Below are 19,463 nucleotides of genomic sequence, written 5' to 3'. Positions count from 1 at the left end.
CTCTCTGTCCCTCTGTCCCTCTTCTCTGATAGTTACAGAAAATGGGAACTCTCAGATTTGTGATTGGTCCATTTAAAAAAAAAAGCACCGCAGTCACTTTCACAGCTGACATGTATACAGAGCGGGTATAGCGCTTCCAATTGGGACAAGTTCCAGCTTTTCTGCCAGGTACTGATATTTTTAAAGCTCGCTGGGAAAGGCCTAACTTGTCCCAATTGGAAGCACTGTTCCTGCTCTAAACACACGTCAGCTGTGAAAGTGACTGCTGTGATTTTTTTTTAAAACTGACTGGTTGAAAGAAGAAGTCAATGGGAAGTTTCTCGTCCCTGAAATTATCAGTCACGGACCCCATATTTTTACCATGGACACCGGTGTCCATGTACGGACACGTTGCCGACACCTGACCAGGTGTATAGCAATCCAATCCAATCAATCATATTCCCCCACTCTACCCCGTAGCCCTGCAAGTTTATTTCCCTTCAGTGCCCATCTGATTTCTTTAAATCCATTTCCACCTCCCTCGTTGGCAGTGAGTTCCAGGTCATTACCACTCGCTGTGTTAAAAAGTTCTTCCCCACATTCCCCCTGAATTTCTTGCCCAAAACCTTCAATCTCTTCCCCTAGTCCTTGTACCATTAGCTAATGGAACAGCTTTCCTTTGTCTGCCTTATCGAAACCTGTCAGAATCTTTTTATTTTATTTTAGAGATACAGGACTGAAACAGGCCCTTCAGCCCACAGAGTCTGTGCCGACCAACAACCACCCATTTATACTAACCCTACAGTAATCCCATATTCCCTACCACCTACCTACACTAGGAGCAATTTACAACGGCCAATTTACCTATCACCTGCAAGTCTTTGGCTGTGGGAGGAAACCGGAGCAGAATCACAGAATAATACAGTATAGAAAAGGCCCTTCGGCCCATCGAGTCTGCACCGATGCATTAAAAACACCTGACCTGTCTACCTAATCCCATTTGCCAGCTCTTGGCCCATAGCCTTGACTGTTATGACGTGCCAAGTGCTCATCCAGGTACTTTTTAAAGAATGTGAGGCAACCCGCCTCTACCACCCTCCCAGGCAGGGCATTCCAGACTGTCACCACCCTCTGGGTAAAAACGTTCTTCCTCAAGTCCCCCTTAAACCTCCCGCCCCTCACCTTAAGCTTGTGACCGCTCGTAACTGACTATTCAACTAAGGGGAACAGCTGCTCCCTATCCACCCTGTCCATGCCCCCTCATAATCTTGTACACCTCGATCAGGTCACCCTCAGTCTTCTCTGCTTCAGTGAAAACAACCCAAGCCTATCCAACCTCTTTTCATAGCTTAAATGTTCCATCCCAGGCAACATCCTGGTGAATCGCCTCTGCACCCCCTCCAATGCAATCACATCCTTCCTATAATGTGGCGACCAGAATTGCACACAGTACTCCAGCTGTGGCCTTACCAAAGTTCTGTACAACTCCAACATGACCTCCCTGCTTTTGTAATCTATGCCTCGATTGATAAAGGCAAGTGTCCCATATGCCTTTTTCACCCCCCTATTAACCTGCCCTTCTGCCTTCAGAGATCTATGGACAAACACGCCAAGGTCCCTTTGTTCCTCGGAACTTCCCAGTGTCAGGCCATTCATTGGATACCTCCATGTCACATTACTCCTTCCAAAGTGTATCACCTCACACTTTTCAGTGTTAAATTCCATCTGCCGCTTTTCTGCCCATTTGACCATCCCGTCTATATCTTCCTGTAACCTAAGACACTCCACCCCACTGTTAACCACTCGGCCAACCTTTGTGTCATCCGCGAACTTACTGATCCTACCCCCTACATAGTCATCTATGTCGTTTATATAAATAACAAACAATAGGGGACCCAGTACAGATCCCTGTGGTACGCCACTGGACACTGGCTTCCAGTCACTAAAACAGCTGTCTGTCATCACTCTCTGTCTCCTACAGCTAAGCCAATTTTGAATCCACCTTATCAAGTTACCTTGTATCCCATGTGCATTTGCTTTCTTGATAAGTCTCCCATGTGGGACCTTGTCAAAGGCTTTGCTGAAATCCATGTAAACTACATAAACTACCTCATCTAAACACCTGGTCACATGCTCAAAAAATTCAATCAAATTTGTTCGGCATGACCTCCCTCTGACAAGGCCATGCTGACTATTCCTAATCAAATTTTGCCTCTCCAAGTGGAGATAGATTCTCTCCTTCAGAACTTTCTCTAATAGTTTCCCTACCACTGACGTGAGACTCACTGGTCTGTAGTTCCCTGGCTTATCTCTGCAACCTTTCTTAAATAGTGGGACCACATTAGCTGTTTTCCAGTCCTCTGGCACCTCCCCTGTGGCCCGGCGAAAACCCACGCGGTCACAGGGAGAACTTGCAAACTCCGCACAGGCAGTACCCAGGATCGAACTCGGGTCCCTGGAGCTGTGAGGCTGCGGTGCTAACCACTGCGCCACTGTGCCACCCTGCTGCGCCACTGTGCCACCCAGCTGCGCCACTGTGCCGCCCTACTGCGCCACTGTGCCGCCCTACTGCGCCACTGTGCCGCCTCTATCAAATCGCTCCTCAACCTGCTTTGCTCCAAGGAGAACAACACCAGCTTTTCCAACCTAACCTTGTAGATAAAATCCCCCATTCCTGGAATCATTCTACAAAATCTCCTCTGCACCTTCTCAAGCACCTTTCCATCTTTCCTAAAGTGTGGTCACCAGAACGGGACATAATACTTGTGTTGGGGCCTAATCAGAGATTTACAAAGTTCAGCATAACTTCCCTGCTTTTTCATTAAATACCTCTACTTATGCAGCCCAAGATCCCATACGCTTTGCCAACTACTCTCTCAATATGTCCTGCTACCTTCAAAGATCGATGCACACGCACCCCCAGGTCCCTCTGTTCCTACACACTCTTTCAAACTGTGTCATTAAGTCTATATTGCCTCACCTCACACTTCTCTGTAGTAAATTTCATCTGCCACCTCTCTGCCCATTCTGCTAGCCTATCTATGAGCTGTTGCAGTCAACTGGTATCATCCTGTTTGCCACTCCTCCAGGTTTGGTATCATCGGCAAATTTTGAATTTCTACTCTGTATTCCAAGATCCAAGTCATTTAAACATAGCAAAAAAAGCAGTGGGCCCAGCACTGACCCTTGGGGGACACCACTGTCTCACATCCTCCAGTCTGAAAAACAACCATTTACCGTGACTCGCTGTTTTCTGTCCTTAAGCCAATGTTTTATCCAAGTAGACACTGACCCAACTATTCCATGAGCCTTAATTTTGTTAACCAGCCCTTGTGTGGTTCTTTATCACATGTTTTCTCAAAGTCCATATAGACAACATCCACCACATTTCCTTCAACAACCTTCTCTGTTACTTCATCACAAAATTCAGTTAGATTAGTCAAGCACAATCTGCCTTTTACAAATCCATGCTGGCTATCCTTAATTAAGTCAAACCTTTCTAAGTGTCCATTGATATTTTCCCTGATGATTGTTTCTAAAATCTTACCCACCACTGATGTTAAATTAACTGGCCTTTAGTTACTAGGAATGTCCTTACACCCTTTCTAGAAGAAAGTTGTCACATTTGCCACTCTCCAATCCTCTGGCACCTCCCCATATCGAGGGAAAATTGGAAGATTATGACAAGCCCTTCTACTATCTCCACTCCCACTTCCTTTAGCAACCTGGGATGCAAGCCTAACAGACCAGGTGACTTATCCACTCTAAGCATCGCCAGCCTTTCAAAAACAAAGAACAAAGAACAAAGAAAATTACAGCACAGGAACAGGCCCTTCGGCCCTCCAAGCCTGCGCCGATCCAGATCCTCTATCTAAACATGTCGCCTATTTTCTAAGGGTCTGTATCTCTTTGCTTCCTGCCCATTCATGTATCTGTCTAGATACATCTTAAAAGACGCTATCATGCCCGCGTCTACCATCTCCGCTGGCAACGCGTTCCAGGCACCCACCACCCTCTGCGTAAAGAACTTCCCACGCATATCCCCCCTAAACTTTTCCCCTCTCACTTTGAACTCGTGACCCCTAGTAATTGAATCCCCCACTCTGGGAAAAAGCTTCTTGCTATCCACCCTGTCTATACCTCTCATGATTTTGTACACCTCAATCAGGTCCCCCCTCAACCTCCGTCTTTCTAATGAAAATAATCCTAATCTACTCAACCTCTCTTCACAGCTAGTGCCCTCCATACCAGGCAACATCCTGGTGAACCTCCTCTGCACCCTCTCCAAAGCATCTACATCCTTTTGGTAATGTGGCGACCAGAACTGCACGCAGTATTCCAAATGTGGCAGAACCAAAGTCTTATACAACTGTAACATGACCTGCCAACGCTTGTACTCAATACCCCTTCCGATGAAGGAAAGCATGCCGTATGCCTTCTTGACCACTCTATTGACCTGCGTTGCCACCTTCAGGGAACAATGGACCTGAACACCCAAATCTCTCTGTACATCAATTTTCCCCAGGACTTTTCCATTTACTGTATAGTTCACTCTTGAATTGGATCTTCCAAAATGCATCACCTCGCATTTGCCCTGATTGAACTCCATCTGCCATTTCTCTGCCCAACTCTCCAATCTATTTATATTCTGCTGTATTCTCTGACAGTCCCCTTCACTATCTGCTACTCCACCAATCATAGTGTCGTCTGCAAACTTGCTAATCAGACCACCTATACTTTCCTCCAAATCATTTTCCAGTACATCTGGCCTATCATTTTTTACCCCATGCATTACCTCTACAATCTCCACTTCTATTGATATTTTGTCAGCATCCTCTTCCTTAATAAACACCGATACACTATACTCATTAAGCATTCTAGCCTTAACCTGTGCCTCTACGCATAGGTCACCATCTTTCTCCCTAATAGGCCCCACCCAACTTCTTACTACCTGCTCGCTATTTACATGCCATGAGAAGATTTTTCGGCTCCCTTCTATGTCACCTGCCATTCTATTCTCATATTCTCTCTTTGCCAGTTTTATTTTCCCCTCTCACTTAATGTATTTGTCCTGGTTCGTGCTCAAAGAATTAACAGGACATGCATCATACACCATTTTTTGTTTCATCATATTCTCGTCATCCAAGGAGCTCTGGCTTTGCTTCCCTTACCTTTCTCCCTTGTTGGAATGTACCAAGCATCTACCAGAAACATCATCTCCTTAAAGGTCGCCCATTGCTCTGTGACAGTTTTTCCAGTCAATCTTGGGTTCCATTTTACCCTGGCTAGATCCCTTCTCATCCCATTGAATTTAGTTCTCTTCCAATTTAGAACTTCTACTTTAGATTGTTCCTTGCTCTTCTCCATTACTAATCTAAGCCTCATGATACAATGATCACTCTCAACGAAGTGCTCCCCCACAGACACTTGGTCCACTTGGCCCACCTCATTCCCCAGCACCAGATCCAGCAATGCCTCCATCCTAATTGAACTGAGAACATACAGATCAAGGAAGTTCTCCTGAACACAATCCAGAAATTCCTCCCTGCTTTAGTGTTTACTCCTACATTATCCCTTTTGGTATTTGGATAATTAAAGTACCCCAATATCACCAACCTATAGTTCTTGCATGTTTCAGTGATTTCCCAGCATATTTTCTCCTCTATCTTGCTCTCATGATTTGGAGGCCTATCGAATACCCCTAGGAGTGTGATCATCCCCTTTTTGCTTCTCAACTTTTGCCCCTCAAGGACATTCACCCTTTTCAACATGACAGTGTCTTCCCTAATCAGTATTGTAACCCCACCTCCCTTTTCTCTTTCCCTATCTTTTCTGAACTCTTTTGTATCCTTGAAGATTAAGCATCTAGTCTTAATCATTCTTAAGTCACGTTTCCATTATTGTCACTACATAATATTCCCGCATGGCTATTTGCACTTGTAAAACACTGACCTTATTCACCAAACTTGGTACGTTTACATCCATGCATTGAAAACCTGTCTTTGTCTTCTTCCTTCTTTGTCTGTTCCTAGCTAATTTGGTACTATTTCCTTCTCTAGTTCTATCCAACACTCTCACTCCTTTATGCACCTTATTTCTCTTTTCGCCTTTTACATGCTGGTACCCAGGCCCCCTGCCAATTTAATTTAAACTCTCCCCAACTACAGTAATGAACCTCCCTGCGAGGTCATTGGTCCTAGGTTGGTCCAGAAAGTTCGAACAAATGGGATCCAGGGTGAGCTAGCAAATTAGATACAAAATTGGCTGTGTGTTAGGAGGCAGAGGGTGGTAGTGGAGGCTTGTTTTTCAGATCGGAGGCCGGTGACCAGTGGTGTGCCGCAGGGATCAGTGCTGGGCCCTCTGTTGGGCGGCACAGTGGCGCAGTGGTTAGCACTGCAGCCTCACAGCTCCAGCGACCTGGGTTCAATTCTGGGTACTGCCTGTGTGGAGTTTGCAAGTTCTCCCTGTGTCTGCGTGGGTTTCCTCCGGGTGCTCCGGTTTCCTCCCACATGCCAAAGACTTGCAGGTTGGTAGGTAAATTGGCCATTATAAATTGTCACTAGTATAGGTAGGTGGTAGGGAAATATAGGGACAGGTGGGGATGTGGTAGGAATATGGAATTAGTGTAGGATTAGTATAAATGGGAGGTTGATGGTCGGCACAGACTCGGTGGGCCGGAGGGCCTGTTTCAGTGCTGTATCTCTAAAATAAAATAAAAAATCTGTTGTTTGTCATATATATTAATGACTTGGATGTGGATGTAGGGGGCATGATTAGTAAGTTTGCAGATGACACCAAAATAGCTGGTATAGTAGACAGTGAAGAAGGTTGTCTAAGGTTACAGCAGGATATAGATAAACTGGGAAAGTGGGAAAGGGATTGGCAAATGGAATTTAACGCAGACAAGTGTGAAGTGCTGCATTTTGGGAAGTTAAACCAGGGCAGGACATATACAGTGAAGGGGCCTGGGGAATGTTGATGAGCAGAGAGACCTTGCGGTGCAAGTACATAGTTCCCTGAAAGTGGCAACACAGGTAGACAGGGTGGTGAAGAAGGCGTATGGCATGCTTGCCTTCATCGGCTGAGGCATTGAGTACAAGAGTTGGGACGTCATGTTACAGTTGTACATAATGTTGGTTAGGCCGCATTTGGAATACAGTGTGCAGTTCTGGTTGCCGCACTGCAGGAAAGATGCGATTAAGCTAGAGAGGTGGCAGAAAAGATTTACAAGGATGTTGCCTGGTTTGGAGGGCTTGAGTTGTAAAGAGAGATTGGATAGGCTGGGTCTGTTTTCCCTGGAGTGAAAGAGGCTGAGAGGGGACATGATAGAGGTACATAAAATTATGAGAGGCATGGATAGGGTAGATAGCCAGAGTCTGTTTCCCATGGTAGGGATGACTAAAACTAGAGGGCATAGATTTAAGGTGAGAGGGAGGAGCTTTATAGGGGATCAAAGGGGTAAATTTTTCACACAAAGAATAGTGGGAATCTGGAATGAGCTGCCTGAGGAGGTGGTGGAGGCAGGAACAGTAGCAACATTTAAGATGCATCTGGACAGGTACTTGAATGAGCAAGGCATAGAGGGATATGGAATTAATGCAGGCAGGTGGGATTAGTATAGATAGGCATTATGGTCAGCATGGACGCAGTGGGCCGAAGGGCCTGTTTCTATGCTGTACGACTCTATGACTCTATGACTCTAACTTGTTTAAAAAAAAGACCACAGAGTTGAACAACTGAAAACATGGCTGCACATTTGCATTCTGAGAGATGGTTGAATAGAGAGACAATGGGCGTGCTCACTGTTTCAATTAACAAGGTTGGTCTGGGCAATCATAAGAGCCAGAGCTCCACATCCCACCGAGTGTGACTGGAGAACTTTGAGAAACAACAACCCTCAAAGAAGATGCTGTTTTAAACAAACAGCTGTTCACAGGACTTACCTGCTGGCCAGACTGGGAACTGTTTGAATTGTGCCTCACAGAAAGGTGGGCAGACTGCAACTTGAAGACCAAAGAGAAGGAAGCTCTCTCTCCCTGTCCCTCTCTGAAGCAAAGTCCCAGGGACCGGCGGAAGCAGCTTAAGCCTTAAGACAGAGAACCTCTTCAGCCTTCTGGTACCAGAGAAACAAGTTTGAAAGTGTACACTGGGCCCCAGCGAGAACTGCAAAATCTCAGCTCCTATCAAGGACTTTACGTCCAAACCGAAAGACATTAACTGAATTCTATTTATTGTCAACCCTACTTAAACCTCCCCCTTTAATTCTTTCTCCCCCTCTGTATCTATTTCTGTGTGTGTTTATCTCATATGCATGCCAGCATGGTGGCGTTGCGTATTTTAGTATTTTTAACTAAGTTAGAGTGATAAAGCTAATAAACTTACAACTTTCTTGTTGAAACCTAAGAAAACCTGTCTGGTTGGTTCATTTGTAATTACAATTAGAAAGCAGTGAGCAAGGACTCACTGAGGTGTTAAACTAAAAACATTGTGTTTTCAAAGTTAAACTCTGTTACAGCCAAACCAGAAAGGGCAAGAGGGGAGCCTAAGACCTCTTCCTCACCCGGTTGTAACAGTATCATTGCTCCAGCAGTTTCCAAAGCTGAGTACCAGTTTTGACAGTGGCATATACCCTGAGGACTCCTGCACCTCCTGCCTCTTTCTACTCTTCCGGATGGCCATCCATCTATGATCATGAACTCTCATTGCCTGTGTGGTGACCGCCTCCTGTAATGTACGATCCCGGAAACTCTCCTGCTCCCTGATGCTCCGCAGTGACTCCAGCTGCCCCTCAAGCTCAGAAATCCTGAGCTCGACCTGGAGCAGCTGGAGACACTTCCTACACAAGTGATCATTCAACGCACATTAAATGTCATGGAGTTCTCTCATGGCGCAGGAATTGCAAGCAATTGTTCTCAGCTTCCCAGCCATGCTCTAAGAAAAAACTCTATTCACTTTTTTATAATATACTTAGTACCTTGTATGAACTATTAATTTTAATTAATGGCTCTAGAGCTGCTCTATGCTAATACTCTTGTTAATTCACTTACTGTTATACTTAACCCTGATGAAATTTTAGTAACATAACCTCTACCACCTAGAATGACAAGGACAGAAGGCACAGGGGAACACCAGCACCTGCACGTTCCCCTCCAAGTCACACACGATCCTGTCTTGGAAATATTTCGCTGTTCCTTTAACATTGCTGGGTCATAGTCCTGGACCTCTACCGAAGAGCACTATGGGAGTTCCTCCACCATATGGACTTCAACTGTTCAAGAAGGTGGCTCACCAATATCTTGCAAAGGACAAGTAGGGATGGTCAGTAAATGCTGGCCTTTCCAGCAATGCCATGGAAGAATGAAAAACAAACGTCAGGCCCTCGTAATTTAAAATGGGTATAGAATCACTTGGAGAGGGTGTAAAATAGGTTTAGAAGGATGATAGCAGAACTGTGAGGTTATACCTATCAGAAAGGGATGAACATGTTGTGTGTTATTTCTCTTGAAAAGAGAAGGCTGAGATGTGACCAAAAATTGTGAAAACTTTAGATAGAGTAGACACAGCAAGATTGACTGGGGGAAGAGTGGACCTGATTGGAGGCAGCAGCAGCAGCTAATAAAGCAGAGCAGGGGAAGAGCATGAATCGAACCACAGTGTTTTCCAAAGAAGTAAGGAGTGACGTCAGAGGACAGCAGGTAGGTGATTAGTTGGTGAGTTTTAAGGGTTTTTTTTCTCTCTAGACAAGGACAGTGGTTTAAACCAGGACCGGGTAACAATAAAGTACTGACAAGGTCCCGCATGGCAGACTGGTACAAAAGGTGAAGCCACACGGGATCAGAGGTGAGCTGGCAAGATGGATACAGAACTGGCTTGGTCATAGAAGACAGAGGGTAACAGTGGATGGGTGTTTTTCTGAATGGAGGGATGTAACTAGTGGTGTGCCGCAGGGATCAGTGCTGGGACCTTTGCTGTTTGTAGTATATATAAATGATTTGGAGGAAAATGTAGCTGGTCTGATTAGTAAGTTTGTGGATGACACAAAGGTTGGTGGAGTTGCGGATAATGATGAGGATTGTCAGAGGATACAGCAGGATATAGATCGGTTGGAGACTTGGGCGGAGAAATGGCAGATGGAGTTTAATCCAGACAAATGTGAGGTAATGCATTTTGGAAGGTCTAATGCAGGTGGGAGGTATATAGTAAATGGCAGAACCCTTAGGAATATTGACAGGCAGAGATATCTGGGTGTACAGGTGTACAGGTCCACAGGTCACTGAAAGTGGCAACGCAGGTGGATAAGGTAGTCAAGAAGGCATACGGCATGCTTGCCTTCATCGGTCAGGGCATCGAGTATAAAAATTGGCAAGTCATGTTGCAGCTGTACAGAACCTTAGTTCGGCCACACTTAGAATATTGCGTGCAATTCTGGTCGCCACACTACCAGAAGGACGTGGAGGCTTTGGAGAGGGTACAGAGGAGGTTTACCAGGATGTTGCCTGGTCTGGAGGGCATTAGCTATGAGGAAAGGTTGGAAAAACTCGGATTGTTTTCACTGGAATGACGAAGGTGGAGGAGTGACATGATAGAGGTTTACGAAGTTATGAGCGGCATGGACAGAGTGGATAGTCAGAAGCTTTTTCCCAGGGTGGAAGAATCAGTTACTAGGGGACATAGGTTTAAGGTGCGAGGGGCAAAGTTTAGAGGGGATGTGCGAGGCAAGTTTTTTACACAGAGGGTGGTGAGTGCCTGGAACTTGCTGCCAGGGGAGGTGATGGAAGCAGATACGATAGCGACGTTTAAGAGGCATCTTGACAAATACATGAATAGGAAGGGAATAGAGGGATATGGGCCCCGGAAGTGCAGAAGGTGTTAGTTTAGGCAGGCATCAAGATCGAGCAGGCTTGGTGGTCCGAATGGCCTGTTCCTGTGCTGTACTGTTCTTTGTTCTTTGTACTAAATTAGCAGCTTAGTTTAGTTAATAAAAGGGAGGTGCTGTTGAAGACACCTTGGCAAATTGCTGCAGTGCCTCTTGTAGATGTTATACATCACTGGGGGCAGAGGGAGTGAATATTGAAGGTGGTGGATGGGGTGCCAATCAAGCAGGCTGCTTTGTCCTGGATGGTGTCAAGCTTCATGAGTGCTGTTGGAGCTGCACCCATCCAGGCAAGTGGAGAGTATTCCATCACACTCCTGACTTGTGCTTTGTAGATGGTGACAGGTTTTGGTGGGTGGGGTCAGGAATTGAGTCACTCCACACAGAATACCCAGCTTCTGAACAGTACGAATGTGGCTGGTTCAGTTAAGTTTCTGGTCAATCTTAACCCCCAAGGCTATTGATAGTGGGGGATTTTGACAATGGAATGCTATTGAATGTCATTGAATGTTAGACTTCCACTTGTTGGCACTTGTGTAGCATACATGTTACTTGCCACTTATCAGCCCAAGCCAGACTTCTGTCCAGGTCTTCCTGCACATGAGTGTGGATTGATTCATTGGGCTGCATTTTCCGATGGGTGGCGGGACCCTGTCACCAGACCCTTATGGCAGAGCCCACTCAAGTCATCAGTGGCCCTCTGTACAACCTTACGGCAGGCGGCCCCCTAATTAGCTGCTTCCGTGCTCACTCTCCCATTAAGGACATCATGTGGGCTCAACCAGAAAGCCCTCAGCGATCTCAGGCCAGCAGCCCCATCAGGAGAGGTGGACGCTGCTGAGGCAGGCAGGCATGCATGAGGGCACCTCAACATGGAAGAGCCCTGGGCTGCCTGCATTGATCTTATAAATGAAAGGATCCTAAGCAAGTGTGGCTGTCAGGTTGGAAGGGAAACTCCCTTGGCAAGCCTACTCATGTATGGGGTGGCCCCGTCATTAGGGCATGGAGCCTCCGCACACAGTGGGGATCATCTCTGACATTGGTAAAATGCCAGCACTATCGCTACAGATCAGTCAGGCCATAACAAAAGCGAGCACAACTCTAGGTTTATTTTTCTCGAGAGGTAGAATCGAAAAGTGCAAAAGTTATGCTGAACTGGTATCGAATCTTGGTTAGACCACACTTGGAGCACTGTTTACAGGATGTTCTCTTATTATTGCACAGTGTTCAGTTCCATTCGCAACTCCTCAGATAACAGGCTGGATTTTCCCGGCTCCTTGTTCTGTAGCAAAAAGGCCCTAAGCAGGATCATAATTAGACTACTTGGTTACTGTGGAATGGACCACCAACCCAATTTCCAGTCCGCTCCTGGGAAAGGCCCCCAGAGGCAGGAATGGGTTGGGGAACCATCCCAACATGGCTCCACCCTATTTTCCCAGCTCCCCACCTCCCCCCCCAGCTTCGACCCTCATCTCCAAGGAACTGAGAAAATCCAGCCTGTTATCTGAGAAGTTGCGAATGGAACTGAACACTGTGCAATAATAAGCGAACATCCTGTAAACAGTGCTCCAGGTGTGGTATAACCAAGATTCGATACCAGTTCAGCATAACTTTTGTAGTTTTCAATTCTACCTCTCGAGAAAAATAAACCTCGAGTTGTGCTCGCTTTTATTATGGCCTTACTGATCTGTGTCACAAGTTTCAGTGAGTTGTACATTTTCCCTTTGCCCCTCTACCCCATTTAGATTCTTACTTTCCAAGGAATATGTGACCTCCTTACTTTGCTTACCAAAATGTAACACCTCACACTTACCTGTGTTGAAATTCACTTGCCAATTGTATGCTCATTCTGCAATTTAATTATTTTATTTATTTATGTATTTAGTGATACAGCACTGAAACAGGCCCTTCGGCCCACCGAGTCTGTGCCGATCAACAACCACCCATTTATACTAATCCTACATTAATCCCATATTCTCTACCACATCCCCACCATTCTCCTACCACCTACCTAATGTCTCTTGTAATTTGTTGCAGTCCTACATAGTGTTGATTCTCCCTTCAAATTTAGTGTCCGCAAATTTAGAAATTGAATTTTTGATTCCAAAGTCTAAATCATTAATATTATTTGTGAGCAACAGTGGTCCCAGCAATGATCCCTGTGGATGCCACCTCCCACCTTTCGCACATTCTATAGCTAACACATATCAGCAACTTCTCCTCTCTGCCTTTTAGCCAGCGGTCTGTCAGTTCTACTGCTTGTCCTTGACTCCATATGATTCCTATTGATTAGTCCATTATGTGTAGCTTATTGAAGGCCTTTTGTAAATCTATATACATTAATTCTACTGTTAAAGGAGCTATATAAATGCAAGTTGTTGTTGCCATTGGGCGTGATGGAGACAAGTTTGAACCTTACCCGAGGCACGAGTGGGAGCAGATTTAATCCTCAATCTGAGCACTTGGTGGGGTATATTTAAACCCCTACTCTGGCAATAGAAGGTTCGGCATCTTGGAGCCTGAGCCTATTCCCTCAATCACATTCCCCCTGCCCAACCCACTACCATCCCCGCATGCACCTAATCTCCCTTCCCCCAGCTATCTGAGAGGCTGCCTCACCATCCCCACCAAAGGTGGCTGGGACCCTATACCCTCATTCCACCAACTCCCCACCCCCTCCCCCAACCCCACCCAGGTGTTGGGGGCCTGAGCCTGTCACCTCTCCCCCAATACCCTGGTGTCTGAGCCTATCCATCAATCACCACACCCACCCACCCACAAGTGTATGAGAGCCTGTCCTCTCACTGGCCCACCACCCCCAGTGTCAGGGAGGCTGTCCCTTCACTCTGACATGGCCATTCATTTATTTCAGCTTTTACACTTACTGAAGATGCAGCTTCCCACTGGGGTACTTTAGGGAGGGCAATAAATGCTGTTCTTGCCAATGGCAACCACATCCCCCAAATGAATAAAAAAATTCCATGAATGCCAGCAGTCCTGTGGCACCTCATCCAGACTATTCAACTACATAGGGCATCAGAATGGATCCTGAACCTGTCAGCATTTCACTGTAAGCCAGGCTCTGTATTGCACCATATAGTAAGGTGCTTAGGAACACCAATGGCTGAGTCACAATGCTGGAGCAGGCAGTCAGTGAGTAGAGCAGCCCTTCCCCCTTCCCTGCTCCGTGAGGCTGGCACCAGCCCCTGTGCCATACCCCCACCCTTACACAATTCAATGTCAGCTAGCCAAAGTTAGTTTATTCTCAAAGTGAGAAAGCGATTGCTTTAACAAACAGAAACTGTTGTATTTTCATCAAATAGAATTAAGCCTTTGGAGTCCAATTTCAAAGTGCATAGTCCCTCTGGGTAGCTTTGTGCCCTGGGTACATATGTCCAGATGGTGTGGGAATGCTGACCTCCCCCTGCAATAGCCCAGCACCTTTGCCATTTCCCCATGGGGTAAGATTTCCTGCAAGCGAGATATTCAGGAAGCTTTGCCCTTAAAACTGTAATTTAAATTATGCCTTGGATGACACCGGTACTTGGAGAAATATTTTGGCCCATCTAGCAATCAGATAGATTTCCCAATGCCAATCCGCACCAGCCTACTCGTGTTATTCCACCAACAGTGGGCAGTGCTTGCCAACCAGTTTAGACCTTATTAATTTGCAACCTATGGTCAAGAAGTAGCATGCAATTAAACACAAACCCTATCCACAACACCAGCAGCGCATGCTGATCCCTCCATCTCTAACCGGGTTTTAGATATGCAGAGCTTACTCACAGGTAGAAATGGCCAGAGAGCTGGTTTGGAAGAAGAGGGGACTCCAGTTTTCATCCGCCAGTCTGTCCGAAAATAACTACTAGTCAGCTGAGGAAACTGTAGAAACCTCGCTGTACCATCTTGGGAAGCTGCATCACTCTTTACTTTCTCCATTCAATTACAGCACTTAAAAGACTGAGCTAATCCCTTAGGAGTATTGCCTTTCAAACCATATCATCAATTAGCTTTTAGAGCTGTTTCTTGCGAGATCATTTTGCAAAGCCTGCACATCAGCGTGCACTAATTCTTTGGACCCTATCATTGATTTACTAACCCCCTGCCTGAATGCCCTGGCTTTTGTCAAGTTACAGTTCCAGCTCCAGTGATTTACCTTCGGTTTCTGACCCAACTGGCTATTCCTCATGTGCGATGCTGGAAAGTGGCACCGGCAGGCATTTTGACCAAAGGGGTCTAACTGGCTGTGCCAGACCCTTTTCTCAGCTGGCATTCTGATACCTGTAGTTTTTTTCCCCCAGGAAGAGTCATTGGGAACTTGGTGATCATTCAGGCTTCACAAGAAAACCTCTTCCTCTGTCATCCCTCCACCCGCCCCCCCACTCCTTCCCCCTCCCCCAATCACCTCTTCCCCTGATCACTCTCTGTCCCAATCACCCTCTCCCAGATCACCCACCTGATCACATCCAGAACCCCCCTCCCCTGATCTCCTGCCACTTATAGCCTGATCTCCCGCCCCTTATCGGGGGAGACAGTGGCGTAGTGGTAATGTCATTGAGCTCATAATTCAGAGGCCCATGCCTAAATTTAATTCATTAAAAATCTGTAATTTAAACAGCTGGTCTCAGTAATGGTGGCATGAAACTATCATTGATTGTTGTAAAAACCCATCTGGTTCACTAATGTCCTTTAGGGAAGGAAATCTGCTGTCCTTACCCAGTCTGGCCTACATGTGACTCCAGACCCACAGCAATGTGGTTGATTCTTAACTACCCTGTGAAATGACCTAGCAAGGTACTCAGTTGTCAAGGGCAATTAGGAATGGGCAACAAATGCTGGCCTTGCCAGTGTCGCCCACATCCCATGAAAGAATATATATTTTTTAAAAATCATCACTCCCTGATCAACCCATCCTTCTTGGTCAACTGCTCCACCTCAATCACGAACAATCCTTTGCCCCAAACCTGTTATAATTGGGGCTGCAATCTCACATCTGGAAACCTGGATTTTTTAATGGAAGTCCCTGTCCTATGTTCTCCCATGTGATACTCAGAATATGATGAAAGGTGATGCCTTTCACTGCATCAATTACCTCTACACAAGAGGCTGCTCTTAGGAAAGAGAATTTTAATATAGGGAAAGGTTGTGGTCCTGTGTCGTTATGTCAAGAAGAGTTCAACAGACAACTTCACGATTTACGAAAAGCCCAATGAACAAACATTGAGATTATGTAAAAAAGTGATCACAGAAGAACAAGCATCATCATCAGCATGGAAAATGGTCATTCAACCCAACTGCTGTATGCCGGTTACATCCAGTGGCACCTAGTTGAGCTCAACTGTGCCACCTCCTGCAAATGGACCTTCAGCCACAAAGCAGGGCAGGAACTGACAATGGGCAGGAAACTGGGCAAATATGTTAATGGGTTATACAACAGAAAATCATTGGGAGGTGTTCAAAAAAAGAATTTACAGAATACAGAACTAGTTTGTACCCCTAAGGGTCAAGAATTCTACCAGCCAAAAAAAGCCATGAATGGCTAAAGAGGTAAGAGACAACATAAAGCTAAAAGAAAAAACATGCAAAAATGCAAAAACTAGCTCACAACCTGGTGAATGGGATAGATACAAAGAGCAGCAAATCATGACAAAACAGATCGTAAGGGCTGCAAAAAGGAGTATGAAAAGAAATTGCAAGGGATATCAAAATCAAAACAAACATTTTTTACAATTAGGGAAAAATGGTGGTCAGGAGCAACTTTGGTCCCTTGAAATCTAATAATGGTAATTCTTTCTTTTGGGCCTCCTTATCTCGAGAGACAATGGATACGCGCCTGGAGGTGGTCAGTGGTTTGTGAAGCAGCGCCTGGAGTGGCTATAAAGGCCAATTCTGGAGTGACAGGCTCTTCCACAGGTGCTGCAGAGAAATTTGTTTGTCGGGGCTGTTGCACAGTTGGCTCTCCCCTTGCGCCTCTGTCTTTTTTCCTGCCAACTACTAAGTCTCTTCGACTCGCCACAATTTAGCCCTGTCTTTATGGCTGCCCGCCAGCTCTGGCGAATGCTGGCAACTGACTCCCACGACTTGTGATCAATGTCACACGATTTCATGTCGCGTTTGCAGACGTCTTTATAACGGAGACATGGACGGCCGGTGGGTCTGATACCAGTGGCGAGCTCGCTGTACAATGTGTCTTTGGGGATCCTGCCATCTTCCATGCGGCTCACATGGCCAAGCCATCTCAAGCGCCGCTGACTCAGTAGTGTGTATAAGCTGGGGGTGTTGGCCGCTTCAAGGACTTCTGTGTTGGAGATATAGTCCTGCCACCTGATGCCAAGTATTCTCCGAAGGCAGCGAAGATGGAATGAATTGAGACGTCGCTCTTGGCTGGCATACGTTGTCCAGGCCTCGCTGCCGTAGAGCAAGGTACTGAGGACACAGGCCTGATACACTCGGACTTTTGTGTTCCGTGTCAGTGCGCCATTTTCCCACACTCTCTTGGCCAGTCTGGACATAGCAGTGGAAGCCTTACCCATGCGCTTGTTGATTTCTGCATCTAGAGACAGGTTACTGGTGATAGTTGAGCCTAGGTAGGTGAACTCTTGAACCACTTCCAGAGCGTGGTCGCCAATATTGATGGATTTTGGGATTTTCTTCTCCCTGCTGCTTTCACACAATAATGGTAATATTGTTAATGAAAATAAGGAAATGGCAGACATGTTGAATAATAACTCTGTGTCAGTATTTACGGCAGAGGAAGAGGACAGCATGCTGGGCATCTCAAGGAAACTAATACTGAATCAGGGACAGGGACTTCACCAAAATTAACAAAAACAAAATAACTGTAATGAAGAAAATAATAGCACTAACGAGTGACAAATCCCCAAAACCAGATGATTTTCATCACCGGGTTTAAAGGAAGTAGGTGAGAACATTGCACATGCTTGAACTGCAATCTTGTAAACTTTTCTTGATTGGAGAACCATTCCTTTATGTTGGGAAATTGCACATGTCACTTCCCTGTTTAAGAAAGATGAGAGAGGGAAACCAAGGAATTATAGACCGGTTACTGTAACACCTGTTGTAGGAAGTTACTGGAGTCTATAATTATGGGTAGGGTGACTGAAGACTTTGAAGATTTTCAGCTGAATAGAGAGAGTCAGCATAAATTGTAAAGGGTAGGTCATTCCTGATGAATCTGATTGAATTCTTTCAATGTGGACAGGGAAATGTTTATCAATATTATTTACATGGATTTCCAGAAGGCATTTGTTAAAGTCCTTCATAAGAGATTCTCACCTAGCGTTGAAGCTCATGGAATTGAAGGCAAAGTATTGACTTGATTAGGAAATTGGCTGAGTTGCAGAGGCAGAATGTAAGGAATATGGGCAGGTCCTGCAAGGATTTGTATTGGGGCCTCGACTATTCTCCATATTTATCAATGATGGGATAGAAAGCCTCATATCCAAATTTGCCAATGCTACCAAGACAGGCAGTGTTGTGAGCAGTGTAGATGGAAATATAAAATTACAAAGAGAAATTAATAGAGTAAGTGAATAGGTAAAATGGTGGCAAATGGTTTTCAATGTAGGCAAATGTGAGATCATCCACTTTGGACCTAAAAAGGAGAGAACAGAGTACTTTCTAAATGATGAAAAGCTAGAAACAGTGAAGCTCCAAAAAGACATAGCAGCCCAGGTACACAGATCATTAAAATGTCATGAAAATAATCAAAAAAGGGAATGGAATGCTGGCTTTTATATCTAGACAACTAGAATACAAAGAGGTAGAAGTCATGCTTCAGCAATACAAAGTCCTGGTTGGACCACACCTGGAGGATCTTGAGCAGTCCTGGGCAACACACCTTAGGAAGGATATGCTGTACATGGAGAAAATGACTGAACAGACTCGAGGGGCTAAATGATCCACTTGCTGTTCCTATGTCCTTACGAAAGTCAAGACCACTGTGGCACTCACTTTCAATGCCTTAGGGCCCTTTTAGGTAGGAATCGGCAATATCACACAGTTCGCTGTCTATTGCTGCACAAGGGAGATCACAGAGGCCTGGTACAGGAGGAAAGGGCATGTCATAGTCTTCAATTTGATCAGAGAGAACCAGGAGGTTTGTGGGCACATGGCTATGCCAAGGTAGTAGTATTCCTAATGGTGCAGGGAACCATCGACTGCACACATGTGGTTCTGTGGGTGCCAAATCAAAATGTGGAAATATACCAGAACCACAAAGGGTTACTGTGCAGTTGGAGTGCAAATATGCACAGAGCATCATATTGATGAATGTCCGCTATCCTGCCAGTAGCCACAATGCTTTTATCCTGCGCCAGTCAGCTCTTCCAGCCATAATGGAGCTACCACAATGAACCAGAGTGTGGCTGCTTGGTGACAAGGGCTACCCTCTTGGCACATGACTCATGACGCCCTTCCACCACCTGAAAAAATGAGGCCAGTGTATGTGCTCTGAGAACTGTGGCACAGTGGTTAGCACCGCAGCCTCACAGCTCCAGCGACTCGGGTTCAATTCTGGGTACTGCCTGTGTGGAGTTTGCAAGTTCTCCCTGTGTCTGCGTGGGTTTCCTCCGGGTGCTCCGGTTTCCTC

The 19,463-nt window shown here is 45.7% G+C and overlaps 1 protein-coding gene across 6 annotated transcripts in view; it reads right to left on the bottom strand.

Annotated features, from left to right (window-relative positions):
- The window catches only part of trpm2 (transient receptor potential cation channel, subfamily M, member 2), a 347,573-nt gene that overhangs the window by 303,908 nt on the left and 24,202 nt on the right, over positions 1-19,463 (bottom strand). For 4 of the 6 annotated variants that reach the window (XM_068036230.1, XM_068036236.1, XM_068036232.1 and 1 more), the window contains exon 1: positions 14,639-14,784. The exons of 1 other annotated variant lie outside the window; for it this stretch is intronic. In XM_068036230.1, coding sequence (XP_067892331.1) covers positions 14,639-14,692 — 54 coding nt within the window. In that variant the 5' untranslated portion in view covers positions 14,693-14,784. Of the gene's footprint in view, positions 1-7,922; positions 7,984-14,638; positions 14,785-19,463 lie in introns of those variants that run through there. One more of the 6 variants, XM_068036237.1, reaches the window with a different exon arrangement.

This window comes from Heterodontus francisci, chromosome 7 (genome assembly GCF_036365525.1).
Source record: "Heterodontus francisci isolate sHetFra1 chromosome 7, sHetFra1.hap1, whole genome shotgun sequence".
NCBI lineage: Eukaryota > Metazoa > Chordata > Chondrichthyes > Heterodontiformes > Heterodontidae > Heterodontus > Heterodontus francisci.
This window is presented reverse-complemented; position numbering and strand designations above follow the sequence as displayed.